Source organism: Salvia splendens, chromosome 4, assembly GCF_004379255.2.
Source record: "Salvia splendens isolate huo1 chromosome 4, SspV2, whole genome shotgun sequence".
Taxonomy (NCBI): domain Eukaryota; kingdom Viridiplantae; phylum Streptophyta; class Magnoliopsida; order Lamiales; family Lamiaceae; genus Salvia; species Salvia splendens.
The window spans coordinates 15,494,501-15,514,181 of record NC_056035.1 but is presented as its reverse complement, the minus strand read 5'-3'; the positions used below and the strand labels follow the sequence as shown (position 1 = coordinate 15,514,181).

Genomic DNA, 19,681 nt, shown 5'->3' with positions numbered 1-19,681 from the left:
CTAATTAAAATTCGTAGTGGATGCTAAATTCTATTTTGTTTTAGAACAACATAAGCAATAGCAACTGCAAACGTGTTTAATACAGTTATTTGGGTCTGTAAAAAAAGCTCATTTTTAACCATATCTATGGCATGAACGATATATGTGTTTCTAGAAAATAATTGTCGGTCAGTAGATGTTGTATCACGTATTTTTATATCACTCATGAGGTGTAACAGTAATTTTGTGATGAAATTTGGAAGCACATAATTGTCAGCTTCTACATGGTCCATGCCCTATTCAGCTACCAATTTGCTGCATTTCTGCCCACAAACCTTCTTTAAAATGAATAATGAATTTGTCCTTTCAGTATTATACTAGCTAGTGGCAAATATTATTTAATTATTTTGTTGAGGATCCATTAATGTTTATTAGTTGTTATAGTAATGATTACAAGTCTGAATTTCACTATCTACATTCCAAATGCATTCGACAGAATTATAAATATATTCAGATTGCAACGACTTTATTTTAATTACATCCAGCAGCGTATATACTTTCTATGGTCCACTCACTAAGGTTGCCTCTTTTGTATCATGTCATAAGCTTTATGATCTTAGAATAAATTCATGTCCAAATATTTAAAAAAGATCAAAAAATTCTTCATTGATCATGATCAAGTAAACTAGTAGTATATGATTGGATGATTATAAGATGGAATACAATCATTTTGTTTGATCGAATTTGTTGCACATGGCTTGTTTAGTCCAATGTGTGGTCTGCAAAATATGAGTGTTTTCCTAATCTTTGTGAAGGATAAAGTATTGTGTGCACCAGAAATTCCACCTACATCAAGGAGACCAAGAAAAGGGGGAAACAAGAAACTAGACTGCCAGATAATTAATCTCAAAAGTAACAACACATGATATAAATGTGGCCTGTGGGAGATATAAAGAAAATATGTTCATTCACTCACTTTCATACATTGATATATTCTTGAGGCATGTTAGTTAATCAAAATTGCATATTAGTACCAAACTAGAGTTAGACTTTTATGTGACAACTGACAAGCCATGAGCAGTTGATGAATAAACCATAGTTGCAATATAAAGAATTCCCACACTTTTCCATCTAGAATTTATAGTTTAAAAAACCACTACTACCTCTAATTCTCTTCCCAAAACTGCACTTGCACTTGGGAAAAGAATCCCCATTCCCCATGGAAAACTCCAAACCATTAGCCACAGAGAGTTTTTCTTACAGTTGGTTAGTGGACAGAAATCAACACTCTCTTGATGTCCTAACTGAGATTATCTCACCCCAAATATCATGTGAAAAGGATCAAAACTTCAACTTTGATGTTTCTTTGACAGCATTCCATGCTGCCCTTGTTCATGCTGATGAAATATTTGCACACGGGCAGCTCACGCCGGTCTATACCTTGAAAAGGACTCCAGATTACGCCCCTGCATCGCCTCTTTCCTCGTATGCAACAAAAAGTCCATTTGATCATGGATGCAAGAAGCAGTCTTGTCTGGTTGAGAAATGGAGAAGATCATCAAAGTGGATCTTGCACAAGTGTGTTGGATTGATTAGGCCTTTGTACAAAAGCTCGAGGAACAACAGTAGAGTTGATGATCTTGAGAGAAAGGTCTGTGAGGTTCGGAGCTGGACTAATTCTCTGCAGGCATCACCAAGGCCTAGCTCAGCTTCTGCCCTCAGGAGTTGGGGCGGTTCCCCTCAAACATCGCCTAGATTGAGCCCGTCTCGTGCTAGTAGTGCTTGGTGTGGTGATGAAAGCTCAATCCATGAAGCAATTCTCTACTGTAAAAGATCAATAGGTAGTTGAGCTATTAAGTCCATCTGATTTTTTTGTTTTCTTTTTTTTGAAATTTTATTTTGATTATAAAAGTTTTCATAGGACTAATAATTTATTTTTTTCAAACAGAAAAATAAAGGAATTTTCATCTGCACAGAGAAGGCACAACATGATCAAGCAGAACAGAAACCAAACTCAAGAAATGAAGCCTTGTTATGTAATTTTCTCATAGTTTTTTTTTTTTCCTTTTAGTATTTAAAAGGAAAAGAGTGTGACAATAATTTTGGAATTCCACTCAAGGCATTGTGCAATCTGTCAATCCTTGTGTTGTAAAATGAAAATTTCTCCGCACTGTACATATCATCTGTTATTTGTCCTGGAGAAAAATAGATCTATAGACACTCTTTTCATGATAATATTATGATTTGTGTTTGCCTTCATATGTTCATCATTTAAGAGAAAGAAATCAAACGGCTCGTTGTTGCAGAAGAAGATATACACCTCTGGCATCTTGTTAGTTAGCATGATGCTACTTGGATGAGGTTTCAGAGGGGCCTCACATGTTACCATTTCTCTTTTTTTTTTGTTTCTTTGTTTTGAATTCTTTATTCTAATTTTTGTGAATGTGTTTTAAAGCAAAATTAATATTTGGTCCACAACCATCACAAAAAAAAATAAAAACATTTACCCAACAAGAACAAACAGATGAAAATAGCAGAAGATTCATTGCCAACTTATATAACATATCCACATCATTCAAAACAACACTATTACATCATGAGCATGAAAAAAGAACTTATTAAAAATCAATTTTTTGCACTAATCTGCTGTGATCATTTACATGAGTGATGCCTAATTCCTGCCAAGTTTGAACATTACATGGACCATGAACTAAAGGATCTCAAATGCTACAAGCAACAGAAACCTAACTCTTTCGTTGGGGAACATCCGGGGACGTGGAGGCTCCATCAGGGCAACATGTTGCTTATGATAGGCCTTAAAACAGCAACATATTCGCTCGATAGCACAATCATGATTCGCTAGAGTCTAAAACTTGAAGCTTCAAATACATCTCAAGTTAGCCGAGATTGTGGGGGACCAAGACATCCTACTTGTCCTCACTCAGTGTTTTCGACTCTTGTCTTAACCAACCACATGTATTTGGCCTTACTCCCCCAGTCCCAGTCAATTTCACCACGGCAACAAGATGTGAAAAGGGCAAGGATGAAAAGGTTCCAAACTTGTGCATTGGTTGAAACTATGCTAATTGCCAGACAGCATGTAATTATAGACTTCTAGTCGGTTATTATTGCCAGTTTCTTGATCCATGAGGCTAATAAGTTGTAGTAAAGATCTTATTATTGGAAATGCGTAAGGGAAGATAAGTGAAAACCATACAAAATAAATGGAAGTTTAAGAAACACTAAATCCTGGGACAACAGAAAAATGTCAGAAGTGGGATTTGAACCCACGCCCTCTCACGAAGACCAGAACTTGAGTCTGGCGCCTTAGACCACTCGGCCATCCTGACTTTTTTGCTTAATCTTCTGTTATTTACACTAATATTCTATATTTGAATAAATTTGCTTCTTAAATTTTTTTTGCTTCGACATTATACAAACTGTTTTAACAGGAATCTAGGCACAGACCTTTTCATTAAGGTTACTAGTATTTTCCAACTAATTACAATGCTAAAGTCGGTGGAAATTAAATTTTGAATAGTTGAATTAGAAATTGGAGTACTCCACCAAACTAAAATCATGTCCCTAGTGTAACTCTAAATAAACATTGAATTTAATTTTACAATGAAGAAAAGGAAATATGTAAGGAAAATATATGCTTTTCATGTACATTAATATAAAGATTTAAGCCAAACTTGTTAAGTAGCAGTACTAGTGTAAATACTCCATCCGTCTCATTCAAAATGGTTACCTTTTCTTTTTTGTTTGTACTAATCAAGATGGTCACTTTTCAAATTTAGAAATAACCTCCTCTCTCCTCATTAAAATATTCAACTACATTTTTCATTTATACTTTATTTCACCTAACAACACTTTCTAAAATATCGTGTCACTCAAGAATGTGACCATCTTGAGTGGGACAGAAGGAGTACGGTATAACGTCAATTAAAACTAAATATCGATTTTATGATGCAAAATTACATGTCATAGTATATTATATGTTTGGCAGTTCATGAAGAAATTAGTACTCCTTTCGTCCCGATGAAGATGACTCATTCCTTGGGTGGCATGAGATTTTATGCAACTTTAACTTGTGTGTTAAGTGGAGATAGTAAAATAAGAAAGATGGAATATAGTAGAGATAAAGTTGTTTCTAATTTTAGTAATGAATCATTTTGGTTTGAACAAAGTAAAAAGGAAAGTAATAGGACGGAGGGAGTAGATACTATCCAAGCAAAACTAATTAAAAAAGTAACGCAATCATCAATTTTTAAAGAGTGAACTGCCTCAAAAGTCCCTAACGTTTTGGATTGTGACATCACATATCCCTAACAAAAAATAGCGCTAGAGGACCTAACGTTAAATATAATCACGAATCATGTTTTTTAGTCACTTTTCGGACTAAAATGCCTAAATGACTTGAAAGGCAATTTAGTCAAATGACCGCTAACCTGCACACCTACTATACGCACACTTGCACCCACCTGCAGACTTACACAGACTTTTGTCAAATCATACAGGAGATTAGGGTTGATATTTCCCAACTGATATCATACACAGACTTGCACACACCTTATTTTCGGTATGGTGAAATTCCATATTGATACCGTACCTTATTTCGGTATACCGTACCGAAGTTCGGTATACCTGACTTTCAACATCAATGAAAATAGATAGTTTGGGTTTTTAGAATATTATTTATATTTTATAGTTTACAAATATATTAAATATTTTATCCATAATTATATTTATATTTCACAATAGATTTTATAATTTAAATTTAAAAATATATAAAATATATTTTACAATTTAAATTTAAAAATATATAAAATATATTTTACATATAATTATATTTATATTTTACGGTATATACCTCAATTTGCGATATATACTGAATTTCGATATACAGCAGTGCACCGCGGTATATGAAAATTCATATGTTACGTTACCGAAAGATTCCGTTTAGGTATCATACCATACCAAAAATCATGGTATACCAAAAATTCAGTATTTACGGTGTTTTATTTTATACGATAAGGCCGGTATTTCGGTGTTTTTCCCCAACCCTAGTTATAATGCTTTATTTTTGAGATAAGGTTTTGAGTCTTTATCACATTTTGTTATTTCGATTGTGTTTTACTAGTATTTTGTAGAAGAATTGTATGGTTCTATTTTCATGTTGTATTTTCAGGGAATCCAACGTCACCACCGCCAGCCACCAAAAGATTAGTACAACACAAAACAAAAGAGAAGTGATAAGCAAAAACCGAGCATTGGAACTTTTTATATTTTATTAGGAGAACCCATGCTCAAATCAGCCAAGTGATAAACATATTACAGGGTCTCAATGACGGTCTTGGTAGGCTTACAAGCACTTTAACATGCTACCTTCAATATCGACCATATTTGAGATGACAGTAATAAAACTCGTATACGGTTTTCCTATCATACTTCAACTTCAGCATCATACTAGACAGATCTATGAGCTCGAACCGGTTAATGTTGCAAAAGTAAAAGAAAGTCAGATAACCACCAACGTACTTGTTCTCTTCTTTGGTTTCGAAGTTTGAACCACTATGATAGAAAGCTACGGAAAACATCCCAAGAAGATCCTTTGTTAAGGATTACAAAAAAAAAACAATAAATAAATGACAAAATACAACATCCATAATAACGACAAATCGAACAATAATCAAAGCACAACATCTAAAGAAATTTCCAACAATTTCAATTTCGAAGCCCTAAATCACAGAGTAAGGCTATCGGTGAAATTCTAAAGTATAATTTGTGAAATTTTAAAACCCAACTTACTGGGGTTATAATCAATTGCTAACTAATTGGCAATCCCAAATTAAGACAAAATCTTAGCCATTAGATGAGGAGATCTAGTGGTTGAAATAATGTCATGTATATTATATTTAAAATTAAAAAATTATTAAATAAATTTAAATTGTAGATAGGTCAATTCTTATAGTATATGTTAGTTATACTAGCCACTTTCGCTCTCATCAAAATCATCTTAAAACTTGAAATTTACGTAACTCTCTCGATTGAAATTATTTTTTCATAAAAAAAATATATCTAATTAATGGTAATTTCATAAGGATTCTTATGGGATCTCAATTGCATATGTTCCGACGATGATCAGATGATGAAATTTTATAATTTTTATTTCAATTTTCGTATATATTGATAAACATATTTTATATCAATAAATGCATCAAAATATCTCAATATAATACATCTACAATATCAATAAAACTATATTGATATTTTCATATACTTGTGTTGAAAATTTTATGTCATTGTGTTGATATTTGTATTACACTATATTGATATAAAAGAACCATGAAAATTGTATGTTATAACAGATTGACCTTTTTACCATTTTGTTGATATTTTATCTATTATTTATTGAAATCTATGAGTTTTATTCTCATACACTCATTTTAAGATATAATGGTATATGATTGATCTTAGTTGTAGATTAGATGCTATATGCATTTTAATATGACCCCAACTTACTGTATTCATCTTCGAGAATGAAAAAATCCAATTCATGATCATGGATATCCCAAGTTTCTGGGTCTACATTGATGACCTCCGGTGCATGTCAAGGTGGTGGCAGTAGTGGTGGTTCTGTTGCCGCCGAGATGAACTCCGTGAGGAGGATGCTGACTCAATTTATTTTTAACACAAGTATACCCGCAAGTGTACGAGGCTAATGTAGCAAATAGTAAGCAAGAGTATCGTATCCACGGAGACAATGAGTGCCAAACTAAGTACCACGAACCAACCTGTCCAGAGCCTTTGTCCTAGCGACAAGGAGCTTAGACATTATTGTATGAGGTGCCGAGTTCGAGTCCTCTTGACATCAGTTGTAATTTCTTCCCTGCTATAGGAGTTTATTTGTAATTTCCTCCTTCATATAGGATATATGAAGTTAATTTTTTTTAAAAGTACCACGAACCAACCTCAACTACTATCTAGATGAATCGGAAGGTTTTGTTTTTCTAAATGTACTTAAAAGCAAAAACATAAACAATAATTAAGCAATTGGGAACAACTTAGATAACTAAAAGCAAATAAAAGGTAATGGGTGTAGATCAAGGATTGGGAAGGCAGAATCCTACGGGATCGATAACAACTATCATATGCTCAACTAATTTCTAGACTATGCCACACAAAGAGTCTCAAGGTTTATTAAGCTATCACTATGGTAAAACTATATCTTCTCTCGAAGCATACGATTTGTAGATTGCTACCTAGAACCGAAGTCTCCTTCCTAGAACTAAGGCAACAACTCCTAATAGCTCCTAAGATACTTAGCTTCATTCAAAGGCTCAAATCTCTCGATTATATTGGCAAAGACGTCAATTTCTTCTCTTTCAAATTAAACTACTCACTTCTCAGTTCTTGTAGTAGAATCCACATGCATTTATAAGGTGATCAATCAAATAAATGTATAAGCACAGAAGAAATCGAAATATCCACATGAGCCAAGGCATAGAAAAAGGAAATCAATTAAACATAAGAATCATTGTATCTCCCCCGTAGAACTCTACGAAAGATTTAGCTACTCATGTTCGTCACAAAAGTCAAAGAAATATTCGAAGAATTATTCAAAAACATTGTTTGAACAAAAATAAACTAAAGTATGAACTCTCAGAATTGGATTGGGCGGATTGGTGGCCTCGTCTTCAATCTCGCAATGAATACTCGTTCTCTACTCGTTCTTCTCTTCTTTCTAGGTGAAAAACTGATATTTTTGGGGTAGGAGGCGTGTGAAATCGTGTTGGGAGGCGTTTCCTAGGCATATATATACCTAGGGTTGACTTTGGGCATGAAATAAACTGGCGGTCGAAGCTGGCGAGTCGCCAGGTGGTTGTGCGTCGAAGCTGGCGAGTCACCAGCTGCCTACGGCGTTTTTCCAATGCGTTACTGGCGGATTCTCCAGAAAAACTGTCTCGAACCAAAGCTGTTGCACATCCACATGTTTTGTACATTTTTCTACATATTTCTCACAAAATCGTCAAAATACCAATATAATAGGGAAGTAGATATAAACACGCCTAATAATAGACAAAATATTATTTTATTCATACAAAACTACCCTCTAAAACCATGCAAAATACAAGTGTAATAGATGCGCCAGAGGACTTACCTCGCTTCCGTTTTGGCGGCATTCATGCAAATGTCGCGAGTCTTTCGATTTTAGATTGAGTGTTTACAAATAGTGTTTATGCGGCTGAGAGTGAAAAGTGGAGTGGAGTGGTGGAGTGTTTGAAATTTTGTAAATAATAAGAATTGTATATGTGGCGTGTTGAAGGTGAAGGATTGTTGCACACACAAAAAAAGCCGCTTTCAAACGTCTGTTCCCTACAATTTGTGTAAGGAACAGTAGCTGCATAGTAACATGCAGGCTGACGTTGTCATCATTGTGAGGGTTTTGATCAAAATGCCCTTTTCAGGCCTAAGGGTGTTTTAGTAAGAAAAAAATATGATTCGTGATTATATTTAACGTCAGGGTTTTCTGGCGATAATTTTTTTTGTTAGGGGTCTGTGGTGTCACAACCCAAAACGTTAGAAACTTTTGAGGCAGTTCACTCATTTTTAAAAGAGTGAAATACAAACTTGGGACCTATGTATGGGAGTTCGCACGCTAGACACCCCTATGTTTCAAAAATATTGCAACACACCTCTATGTATGGACCTAATATCATTGGAAAGACTTTTTCACTATTCACACACTTTTTAGCCCTTTTCCACTCAAATTTAACCAAAATGTCACCAGAAGTGTTTTTTAGTCTTTAGCCTAAACCCTTTTCTTTTCTACTCTGTCAATTCTTCTTGTTGTCTTTTCTATTTGAACTTCACACTTAATAAAAAGGACCATTCACTTCTTCTCTCTCGATGGAGGGCTTAAGCCACTCTCGAGAACTTTTATTTTTATTTTTCTACTTCAATTTTTTTTGAAATTATCAAAAACTTTCTTTGGCCCCCATCAAGTTAATATTGCTAGAGAGTAAATAATCAAAATTGAAATGGTAAAAGGGGTTGAACTCATTTTGGTATCAAAATTGCAAAGGTAAAAAATAGATGTCCTTATTGGAGAGGATGAAGAAAACTCAACTTTTTAAAAATAATACTCCATCTGTTCCATAAAAATATGGGCAATAGATATGACATGAGAATTAAGACAAAATTGGTAAAGTAAGAGAGAGGATGAGAATGATATGATAAAGTAAGAGAGAGTAGAAGAATGGGAGTTAAAGTAGAGTTAGTGGATAGTGAGACCTACATTATTTAATTGATATAAATTTTCCAAAAATTGAATGCACTTATTTTTGTGGGACGGACGAAAATGGAAAGTGCACATATTTTTATGGGACGGAGGGAGTAACATAATACTACTCACTCCGTTCCCTCATAGTTGAGGTAAAACTATTTCTGCACAGAGTTTAAGAAAGTGAAGTTGAGTGTGTTAAATAAATAGATAAAAAAATAAGAGAGGGAAAAAGTAGGGTGAATAAAGTAAAAAGTGAATAAAGTAAAGAGAATAAAATAAGAAGAGTAAAGTAAGAAAGAATCCAAGCCTCATAGCTCAACTAGTTGAGAAGAGAGGCAAGGATACCGCCCATCCAGGAGGTTATGAGTTCGAATCCTGGATGGCGCAACTTGGGATTAATTTCCCCTGTGGGCCTTTGGGCTTGGCAAGCTTGCAGACCCCGACCCGCTTGATGGCGAGAATTTACGGTACCGACCCCGGCTGCCCCAGGCCCGTCGAACGGGGGGCTAGAGAACGAGCCTGAGGAAGGGCTTGCTCACAGGCTGGTGCGCGACTGCGTGTGTCAGGGCTAATCTTCGAGCCATGAGGGACTATGTGTCAGGGTTAGCTCGCTTGCCGAATGTATCACGCACTCCGATATGTGTGTGTGTGTGGGTGTGTGTCTGTGTCTGTGTGTGTGTGTGTAAAAAAAAGTAAGAAAGAGAAAAATGGTACTATATATGGAAATGACTCAATTATGAGGGAGCTTTCCGAAATAAAAAAAATGACTCAATTGTAAGAGAACGGATGGAGTACTTTATTTCTCTATCTCTCTTATTTTACCCTATTTTTCTTATCCTTTTTCTTACTTTACCAATATCAAATTAAAACTCGTGTCATCGATAAATGAGACTATTTTTTGTGGCCGGAGGGAATATATCATTTCAGGTATCAATAAAATATTAAAATTCCAATTGAGGTACTCCTATAACAACAATAAAAAAAAATCTATGGTACCCCTTAGTATTAGAAATGCCAGGATGTCCTTAGTGGCATTATAGTTAAATTCAAATGGTAAAAGGATTTAAGAGCATCCGCAATAGCGGACGAAAGCACGCCCTAGCCACCGGTTAGCGGCTCGTGCGTCGCGGACGTCCGCTATTGGGCTGGGCAAAAAATTCGGACGACAAAAAGAAGGACGAGAGGCCGGGCGCGATCGACGGGTGTTAGCCGGTCGCTCGTCCGCTATTGCGGGCCCTGGATCGGAGAACAACATTTTTAATTTTTTTTTATTTCAAATCTATATATATGGCTCGTTTCATTTCATTTCATTCACACCACTTGTGTTAACGAATTTCCTTTCCCCTTCTCTTCATTTCTCATCTGTGGATACAAAATGGCTTATGATGGTGATGCTAATCCATCGAGGCGAATTGACAAATAGTTGTGGGCCTATACTTCCGAGGAGGTAGATCGGTTGGTGCAAGAGCACTTGCGCCAACAGGAGTAGCCAACGGTCCCTCGCCTCATTCATCATCGAGTTGTAGTTCCCCGGGACCACCTCACTGCCTACCAACGGTTGTTTGACGAATACTTCGCTGAGGAGCCACGGTTTGGGGAGTCATTTTTTCGGTGGCGTTTTAGGATGCACCGACCACTATTTTTGCGTATCGTGTCGGCTTTAGAGTCTCGGTACTAGTATTTTCGGTTTAGGGAAGATGCGAGTGGTAGATCCGGATACTCGCCGATACAGAAGTGCACCGCCGCAATCAGGCAGTTGGCCTACGGAGGCGAGACCGACATGTTCGACGAGTACCTTCACATAAGCGAGACGATTGTCATCTAGTGTCTGATGCATTTCTGTCGGGGCATCATTCACATATTCGGGGAGAAGTATCTTTGAAAGCCTACCCCTAAAAACTGCCAAGGTCTGATGGATATACACGGGAGGGTGCATGGCTTTCCCGGGATGTTGGACAACATAGATTGTATGCATTTGGGGTGGAAGAATTGTCCCACTACTTGGAAAGGAATGTACACAACCGGCTTCAAAGGCAAGAATTCCACGATGATCCTCGAGGTCGTAGCTGACTACCGGCCACGGATTTGACATTCGTATTTTGGGGTAGCCGGATCGAACAACGACGTCAACATCCCCCAGTCGTCAACCCTTTTCAACGAGCAGTGTCTGGGTGTTGGACCGGCCATCAGTTTCGTCGCCAATGGCAACCAACACGATATGGGCTACTATTTGGCGGATGAGATATGTTGGGTATTGTATACTAAAAGATGTTTCGAGCGTACATGCCTTTGTACAGTCAGCTTGTGCATGTATACGAGAAACGCTACGTCCACTTGTTTACCTAATTATGAGAATAAATAATATAATATAATGGTTTATTTATTGAAATATAATAAACAAGTTTAAGGCTTCTTACTAAGAAGGTCAAAGTAGGGAAATTCGATGAATCCTCATGAGTTTTCCAATAGGGGACTTGGCCAGATCTAGTAAGAAGAAAAACGTATTCACAACCTAGATAGGCTTTGGCTATTGGTATGGTTGCGGTGTTTGTGATAATTCTCTCTTACCTAATAAGAGATTAGTAACACCGGTGTGGTAAAACATTGAAAGGATCTAATACGAAATGTATTCTTTATTGCTATCTACTGAAAGAATATATTTCAGAAATTTTAGTATTTTCTAGTCTATGAAATTAATATCAATATTGTTTATTTAATCAGACGCCACTTTGACTTATTGATAAGTCGTATTCTAGGCCTTGGTTACTAGTCAGTATACGTGCATAATTGGATTATATCTGCAAAACAGTTGCTAAAGTGTGCAGGGAAAGGGTTCTAGTCAGTATGGAAAGAGTCGGACAATTCAGGTGAAAAAGGGCACCAGAAGGGTGCAATACTGACCAGTATGCATGCCCAAAAGGCTCGAGATGGAGAAGAAGGATTGCTGGGAAGATCAGCCACAAGTAAGGGCAAAAGGGTCATTTCGCGAAGAGAGTCTATCCTAAAAATCAAGGGCTGGCCTCCCTATAAAAGGAAGCCACTTGGAGAGAGGAAATCATCATCGATAAAGGAAAGATCGCCATTCACACTTAGTTAGAATATTCTCTCTCGGTAGATCAGTTCCTTCAGCATCGTCCTACATCTTCTCATTCCTCGCCACAACCATGATCTCCTGAAGTTCCATCAGTCTGCCGGAGATTCGCTTTCTATCATTCCAGCCAGTTGTTTCCGTAGTAGTAGCAGTTTCATCGCCCGGAGTGGCAAAAACAATCTTTATTTGCTTTCTTAGTTAATCTTTACTTGTTGCCTTACGTTTGATCTGTTGCACTTTCAGTTTCTGTTTGCTTTTGTAGTGTTTCGTTTAGATCCAAATGCCTTTTATGCAATGAAGTTGTTTGTATGCATTTCTTTCGGTTCGATTTTGTTTCATTCTGCCTAGGTAGCTTAGATCTAGCTTTTGCGGTAATTTCTAAGTGTTAAAAGCATGATTTCATTTGGAATTGTCTGATCTGTGTTTGTTAGTTAAGTTGCTGCCTAGATCTAATTTCTGAAGTGTTTAAGTGCGAGATCTGATTTACGTAATTCTGCCACCTTGCTTGTCACCCAGTAGCTGATTTTGTTTCGCTGGATTACTCTTCGTTTTAGAGTTTTAATTGTGAATCTGAATCTTGGTGTTCGTAGATCTGGAATTCTTGTTCATGGAATCTGAGTTTGTTCTGAGTTCTTTTCTTTTGATTTGTGTTCATACCTTGTGAAGAAGACGATGTACACATCCAAATTTGGGACCACTTCTACTTTTTAGTTACTTTTTGTTTTATCCTTACTTTTTCTGCAGGTACCCTACAGATCTGTCTGTCTAGTTACCTAACTACCACTTATTCTCTGATATTTCGTTTAGCATTTTATAGTAACCACCTACTTTCCACATGTCTCTGAAGCACTTTGTTCCCTACTCTCACGTACACAGCCACAAGTCGATCATTTTCACACCTATTAGTCAGTAGAGTACCACCTTAATTTCCCGCCTAGATAGGATCTCAACCCAAAACGTGGTAGCTAACCAACAATTCCAGAATATCACCACAATTACCAAAGCGCATTCATATCGGTGGGATTCGAACCTTACATCCACTATACTAGTCACTAGAAGTGGGTTGAGGAATTATTAATACCATGTTCAGGCTTAGCTGGGACTTCCATCCTGATCAGTATGATACATCCTTTGCTTGACGCGACACCTGCTCAAACCTGCTCTTTCACTTATTAATATGGGAGAGTTTGTACGTAACTCAAACATGATATCTTGGGTGGTAGTAATTGAATAACATGAAGGTATTGGAATATTATTTCATAGAATTCACGTGCCCAGTGTGGTATATTAAATCCCCAAGAGGTGTTTGAAAAAAGAATTTATTATTCAGAAATCTGCGTAGTTGGAATTTTCCACGAATAATAAATAAAGTTTTGAACTAGAAAAACTCTTTGAGAATTAATTTAATTCAAGTCACGTACCAAACAAAAAGAATTAAATTGATGGATTAAGATAATCTTACATGCGGGAAATATTATAAAATAAAATGGACCCAAGTTATTTGTAATTTGGTGATTTAAATGGGAGTGCAATATTATTCTTTAGTGGAACAAAATAATATTCCATTGATAATTTATTAAATCATGGGTCATTTGATTTAATTAGATATTTATCTAATGGGAAAGCCCAACATCTATTTCATTCCATGGATCCCCATCCTAGCCCACTAAGTCCAAGCTTATAAATAGTGAAGAGATGAGACACCCTAGTATGCACAACACAACACACAACACTCCTAACCTTAACCCTAGCCGCCATAACCGGCACTCACTCTCTCCCTCAATACCTCGGTTTTCGTGCCTTTGCACGAGGGAGATTAGGGTTTTGGTTTTTGTTCTTGTTCTATCCTAATTCATAGGATTAGATCAAGACAATCTCGTATTTTTTGTTGGTTTTCCCTAGATCTCATATCACTTTTATTTGATTGTTCAAGATCCGCCCACAAGGATGAATAATCAAGGACGTGGGAATAGTACGGAAGATTCGTGGTCGATAAATTAAGGATCTCCGGGTGGTACAACTAGCAACGTCAATCCTATGATGGATCAAGAGGTAACAATCGAATCTACATCAAATTACATGTTAAATTGTTTATTTGATGTGTTAATCTATAGATCTAGTTTTATTGCTTGAAATTGGAATCGAATGCATAATCAACTAAATAGATCTGTAAGGACCTTTTTGTTTTCCGTGTCTTCCGCTGCGGTAGTCCCAACATGATATACCCCAGATGGCCCGTCTTTCTGAAGACGATAAGATGCCCAATAGATCCAAAGAAATTACTTTGCGCAACGACAAGAGGCGGTGCGCAAGGATGTCGAGCGGACATTTGGTGTGCTCCAGTCTCGATGGGGGGCGGTGAAGGGCCCAACACGCCTGTGGTATATTAACTGCATTGTCGATGTCATGTACGCATGTATTATCATGCACAACATGATTGTCGAAGTTGAAGGTCGATTGGGCCGCTGAAGATGTTGCTGGTCCAAGCCACGGTATGGCCACCGCCAATGTACGAATGGGGATACCCCGAGGGGACGCCGAAAGGGTCCAAGCATTTGCTGATGTGCGCCAACAAGAAGCTCATATTCGACTTCAAATATAATTGAAGAGTTATGGGCGCGTAGAATTGCACGTTGATATCTAAAATGTAATTTGTTTGAATCGTTTTTTAAAGTTTACTAGTCTTTTTTTTGTACTATGTAATTTTTTTATATTTAATGAAGTTATTATTGCACTTTCTCCGTATTTGTATCGAATTTTTAATTTACGTATTTGTGAATTTATTTGCTTGGCTTGGGCGTCGGCTAGTCCTAGTGCTAGCCTATTATTGGGTTGTGAAAAGTCCTAGTGATGTGGTAGACTGTGGAAAGTCCTAATGACGTAACAAGATGTGTTTTTGGCTAGTCATAATTCTAGCCTATGGCTAGAACGTGTTATTGTGAATGCTCTTAGCATATGTGAATAGTGAAAAATGCTTGAAACAATATAAGGTGTATACGTAGAGGTGTATTCCAAATTTGTACTAGTATACAATATAAGGTGTATACGTAGAGGTGTATTCCAAATTTGTACTAGTACACTCTTTTTAAAATAGTGCCTAGGTTTAATAAAACAAACAACTTTTCTCCGTGAAACTATTTCACCTCTTCTACTCTCTATTCCTCTAATTCTCTTCCATGGAGACGAAGCAGCCATAGTGTGGGGTCGGAGCCGGAGCAGCCTGGGTCCACGGCAGATTCTGGAAACTTCACACGATGAATCCGATGGGGATGCCTCCATACGATCCGGCCCTACCTCCTTGGGTCCCGCCACCGCCGCTACGAGCGCCGGCACCACCGCCGCCGCTTCCGTATATGCCCCCTCCCTCTGCTTCGTTCTGGACTTCGGCAAACGTCAGCAGCCGCCTCAAAGAACTTCACGACACTTTAAACCTCGCCAAAGCAATGTAACGACGTCTCTGCTCTTCATCTTGTATAATCTGCGCTGAATTTTTCATTGACATTTAGCTGATTCTTACATGGAATGCCATTTTCACCGCTGAAATTAGCGTTTCTCAATCTCGTCATGATAGTTACTGGTGACATCGTTGATTGTATTTTGGGAATTGTTTCCAATCTTAAATCGTAATCTGTCGTATTGTTGGATTTGATTTGAAATTTGCTTGATCAGGGAAAAAGAGATGGAAATATTGATTCAGATGAAAGAAGAGGGTTTTGAAATTAGTGAAAGCGAAGATTTTGGCCGTCGCAACATATCTATGAGTAGGTTTTCTAAATTCATGAAGGACAACTGCATTGGAGTTGAATTCCAGGAAAGTATGACGTTGAGCGCTGTGAATGCTGTGATGTCGAAGCTGAGATTTCTGCTGGAGCCATTCAGGGTTGTTGCGGATGAGAACAGTCCCTGGGAGGAGAAGTCTGCTTTGAAAAGGTTGGCTGACAAAGTGGAGAAGTATAAAAGAAATAAACTATGGCGGAAAAGGAAAAGGAGGCGGGTAGCGGAGAAATTAGCTAAGGTATTAAAATATGGAGTAGTAGGCTTTACATATCATAAGTTCCTGTATGAATATAGGTTTTTTTTATTGGCTGTTCTTTGTTTTAGGAGTATGAGCAATTTGAAAAGGTAGATAAGGAAGCAGATGAATGGATGAGAAAGGAGATGGCCAAAGACATTGCTCAACACAAGGTATATATAGACTGCAGATTTTGTGAAAAATAGGCTTTGCATCTTTAGTCTTTACTATGTAATATATGTTCCCACAAAGAAAGTGTGAAGTTGCAGTTTTCAGATGTTGCCACCTTATAAAGTATAATGTGTAAGCTAAAAGGCATGCCAAACCTCTATGATTGATTTTTGAAATTGAGGACACTTAGACTCCGATCAGACACGATATACAGTGGAGTGGGCTCCTAAAGAGAGATGGGCTTGAGTTTTGTGTAGAGAATGATGTCGAATACTTGAAAATTTGATGCATAATTGTCCAAACTGCTATGACATAAACATCTTTTGTGTATGCTATACTTCTTCTGTCATGTGCTCAAGCTTTCTCTTTACATAAACTTACTTTGTATTTTGGTCTCAGTAAAAATGCAGAGTAAAAATTGATTATTTGTGTGGATATAATCTTATGATATTCTAGTAACTATCATGCATACATGTTATTATGGTTGATTTTCTTAATCACTTACTACTATTTACTTTGTACAAGGAACCATTTCTTTTCATTTGTTTTTCTAGTTTTTGGTTCTTTTATCTACAATGCTAAATGTAGTTTTGTGAAATTGTGTACAAAGAATCCCCCTTTAGGTAATACTTACATCCGCTTATTTCTTTGGCTGAGAAAAAAAGTATTGATACCATGCAGGTAGTAAAGATGGAGGAAATAGCCAAGCTTAAGGCAAAAGAGGAGAAGAAAAGACTGGAATCCGAGGTAATGACACTTATATCTTTGTAGGCATGTAAGCTATTAGAATAACTCGAAAATCATGCATCGCTAGTTGACAAAGTCTTGATTATTTTACATTATGTCAAATATATATTCCAATTCCTTTAAGGATGCTTTGATGTGGCTGCAGCTTCTGCCTGATACATTGAGTGTGTTTATTAGTATTTATCTTGATTTCTTTGTTTCTCAAAATTTTGAATCATGGAGTAACTATTTATTTATGTGTGTGTTTGTATTTCAGCTTGAGCTGGTGTTGATTGTTGAAAAGCTGCAGGAACTACGTTCTCTCAGAGTACAGAAAATGAAAAAACAAGGTGAAAAACATTAACTGATAGACGAGGCAGATTCTTTGTAGTTTGTATTATGGGTAGGAGTTTTAGGCATTTTGTCTAATTTATAAAGGCTCTGCTCTATCTTCACAAAATAGACGAGAGGTGGATTTCCAAGCATCATAAGAAAAGGAATTAAACAGCTTACACAATCCATGAATTGTACCATGCAGGTCATTTTCTTCCAGAAGAGGATGACAAATTTCTTGAACAAGTTAGAGCTGCAGTTGAGGAAGAAGAACGACGATCAATGGCTGCTGTGGATACAGATGCTGCTAAAGATGCTATTGCTACTATTGAGGAATCAAGAAAACACATCAAGAGTCATGCACCAGACGCAAAAGAACCGAACCTTGAAGATGGTGGCTGTACAGAAACCCAAAATCAAAAAATTGATACAGACAATGATAGATCTTTAAAGAACACTGTCCATGATGAGTCTAGAAAACCTGATGCAACTGGACCTGGTTCTGGCAGTAATTACGATTCTGTTGCTAATTTGCCCATGGAATTTTACCACTATTATCATGGTAGCAATGCTGATATGGGCACACTCATTGAGGTAACTTTTAGAAGCATACTTAACTGAGCTTCTGGCTTGCTATGTTTTTTTTGCCTCATATGGAGATGTCACTGTGCTACTATGTGGTCCTCCATCATAGAAGCTTGTTACTTTTGCTCTTGATTCATTTACCTTTTTTCTATAGGTAGTTGATTATGTTTGTAGGAAGATAAGTTATGAATGAACTCAACATTAGTTGGTTACAGGCTTTCAAGCTATTGTTACTCAATCTAAACAAATCAGTCCGTTCATTCATTACCTTGTTCAAACTTCATAGTGTTGACCTATAAGAAGTTTCTGTTGCTATAATTGATTTTATCCGTTATTTCAGGTGAGAAGAACATGGGATGCATACATAAGACCTGGAGGAAGGTATGTGCACCTCATACTCGCCGTTCAATTGATATTTTTTACTACAAACAAAATATTTATCGGCTTCTTTATCATGTTTCTTATTGTTCTGTAACTTGGATGCAGCCGCATACCAGGGCACTGGGTTCAACCGCCACCTCCTGCAGATGAGATATGGGCATCCTATTTGGTTAAACCTAAATGATCTTGACCTCGGATATGAAGCTGGCTTTGCTGTACTGCTGGTACGCCTAGCCATTGGACGTCCTTCTTGGCTCTGAGCTGTCGAGAACTGAAAACGACGCCAGGCTAGGAGGTCTGGATCTTGATGGGATAGAACAAGAAGAACGCCAAAGATCTCAGAAGACATTCCCTTCCTGGTTCTCCTCTCTCTCACTAGCATTCGCTCCAATTTATAGAAAGGCCACTGTAGTGGAATAGGCTATTAGCTCTGCGTGATTCTGTTCAATTTTTGAGCAACATCAACTAAGGAATTCAAAGCCGCCACTGAGATTACGATCATATGCTAAGCATGTTATTATTTGAAGGGTGTTAGGCTATTGCTTATCCGACAAATTATGTAGGAGTTTATGAGTTGTTCTAAAACGTCTTTTACATCTTCCCATCGGGCAATTAATTTGTTCCCTGTACTAAAAAATCTTTTTTGCTCAATTTTTTATTAGTCCTAGTTTTGCTCAGAATGTGACAATTTTAATTTAATTCACTTATCAGAGATGAATATTGATAAATATAATTGAGATTAAATTGCTAACTCGCTAACTCATCAACTTAGTGTATTAAAAATATTAACACATATTTGTGTAATTGTGTTGATATATTAATAAACTATGTTGACATTTAAATATCAATATTAACATAATATATTAAAATATCAACTTAAGTTTATGTTGACATTTCAGTATTATTGTGTTGATATTTTTAATACATTGCCTTGATGAGTTGATAAGTTAGCAACTTTAAAAAAGTTAACAACGGATCACATCCAGTAAGTAGGAATAAAGAAAATTCAGTATGCATATATAGCAACTTTAAAAAAGTTAACAACGGATTACGTCCGGTAAGTAGGAATAAAGAAAATTTTGTATGCATATATAGCTAACTTTTTACTGGGCCT

At 36.8% G+C, this 19,681-nt stretch overlaps 2 protein-coding genes and 1 non-coding gene across 3 annotated transcripts; 2 read left to right on the top strand and 1 right to left on the bottom strand.

Moving 5' to 3' along the window:
- The first annotated feature begins 995 nt into the window (after nucleotides 1-995).
- Nucleotides 996-2,214, top strand: LOC121799495 (probable membrane-associated kinase regulator 6). The gene is made up of 2 exons (XM_042198886.1): nucleotides 996-1,820; nucleotides 1,928-2,214. Exons 1-2 carry the CDS (start codon nucleotides 1,199-1,201, stop codon nucleotides 1,933-1,935), a joined length of 630 nt encoding a protein of 209 aa, XP_042054820.1. The 5' UTR covers nucleotides 996-1,198; the 3' UTR covers nucleotides 1,936-2,214.
- A 1,031-nt stretch (nucleotides 2,215-3,245) lies between these two features.
- Nucleotides 3,246-3,329, bottom strand: TRNAL-CAA. Its single transcript has one exon. It is a non-coding gene; the product is annotated as a tRNA-Leu (tRNA).
- A 12,149-nt stretch (nucleotides 3,330-15,478) lies between these two features.
- LOC121801261 (U11/U12 small nuclear ribonucleoprotein 59 kDa protein-like) lies at nucleotides 15,479-19,106 on the top strand. Its single transcript, XM_042200714.1, has 8 exons — nucleotides 15,479-15,804; nucleotides 16,029-16,374; nucleotides 16,461-16,544; nucleotides 17,224-17,289; nucleotides 17,546-17,618; nucleotides 17,807-18,195; nucleotides 18,527-18,567; nucleotides 18,673-19,106. Exons 1-8 carry the CDS (start codon nucleotides 15,614-15,616, stop codon nucleotides 18,749-18,751), a joined length of 1,269 nt encoding a protein of 422 aa, XP_042056648.1. The 5' UTR covers nucleotides 15,479-15,613; the 3' UTR covers nucleotides 18,752-19,106.
- Nucleotides 19,107-19,681: the final 575 nt, after the last annotated feature.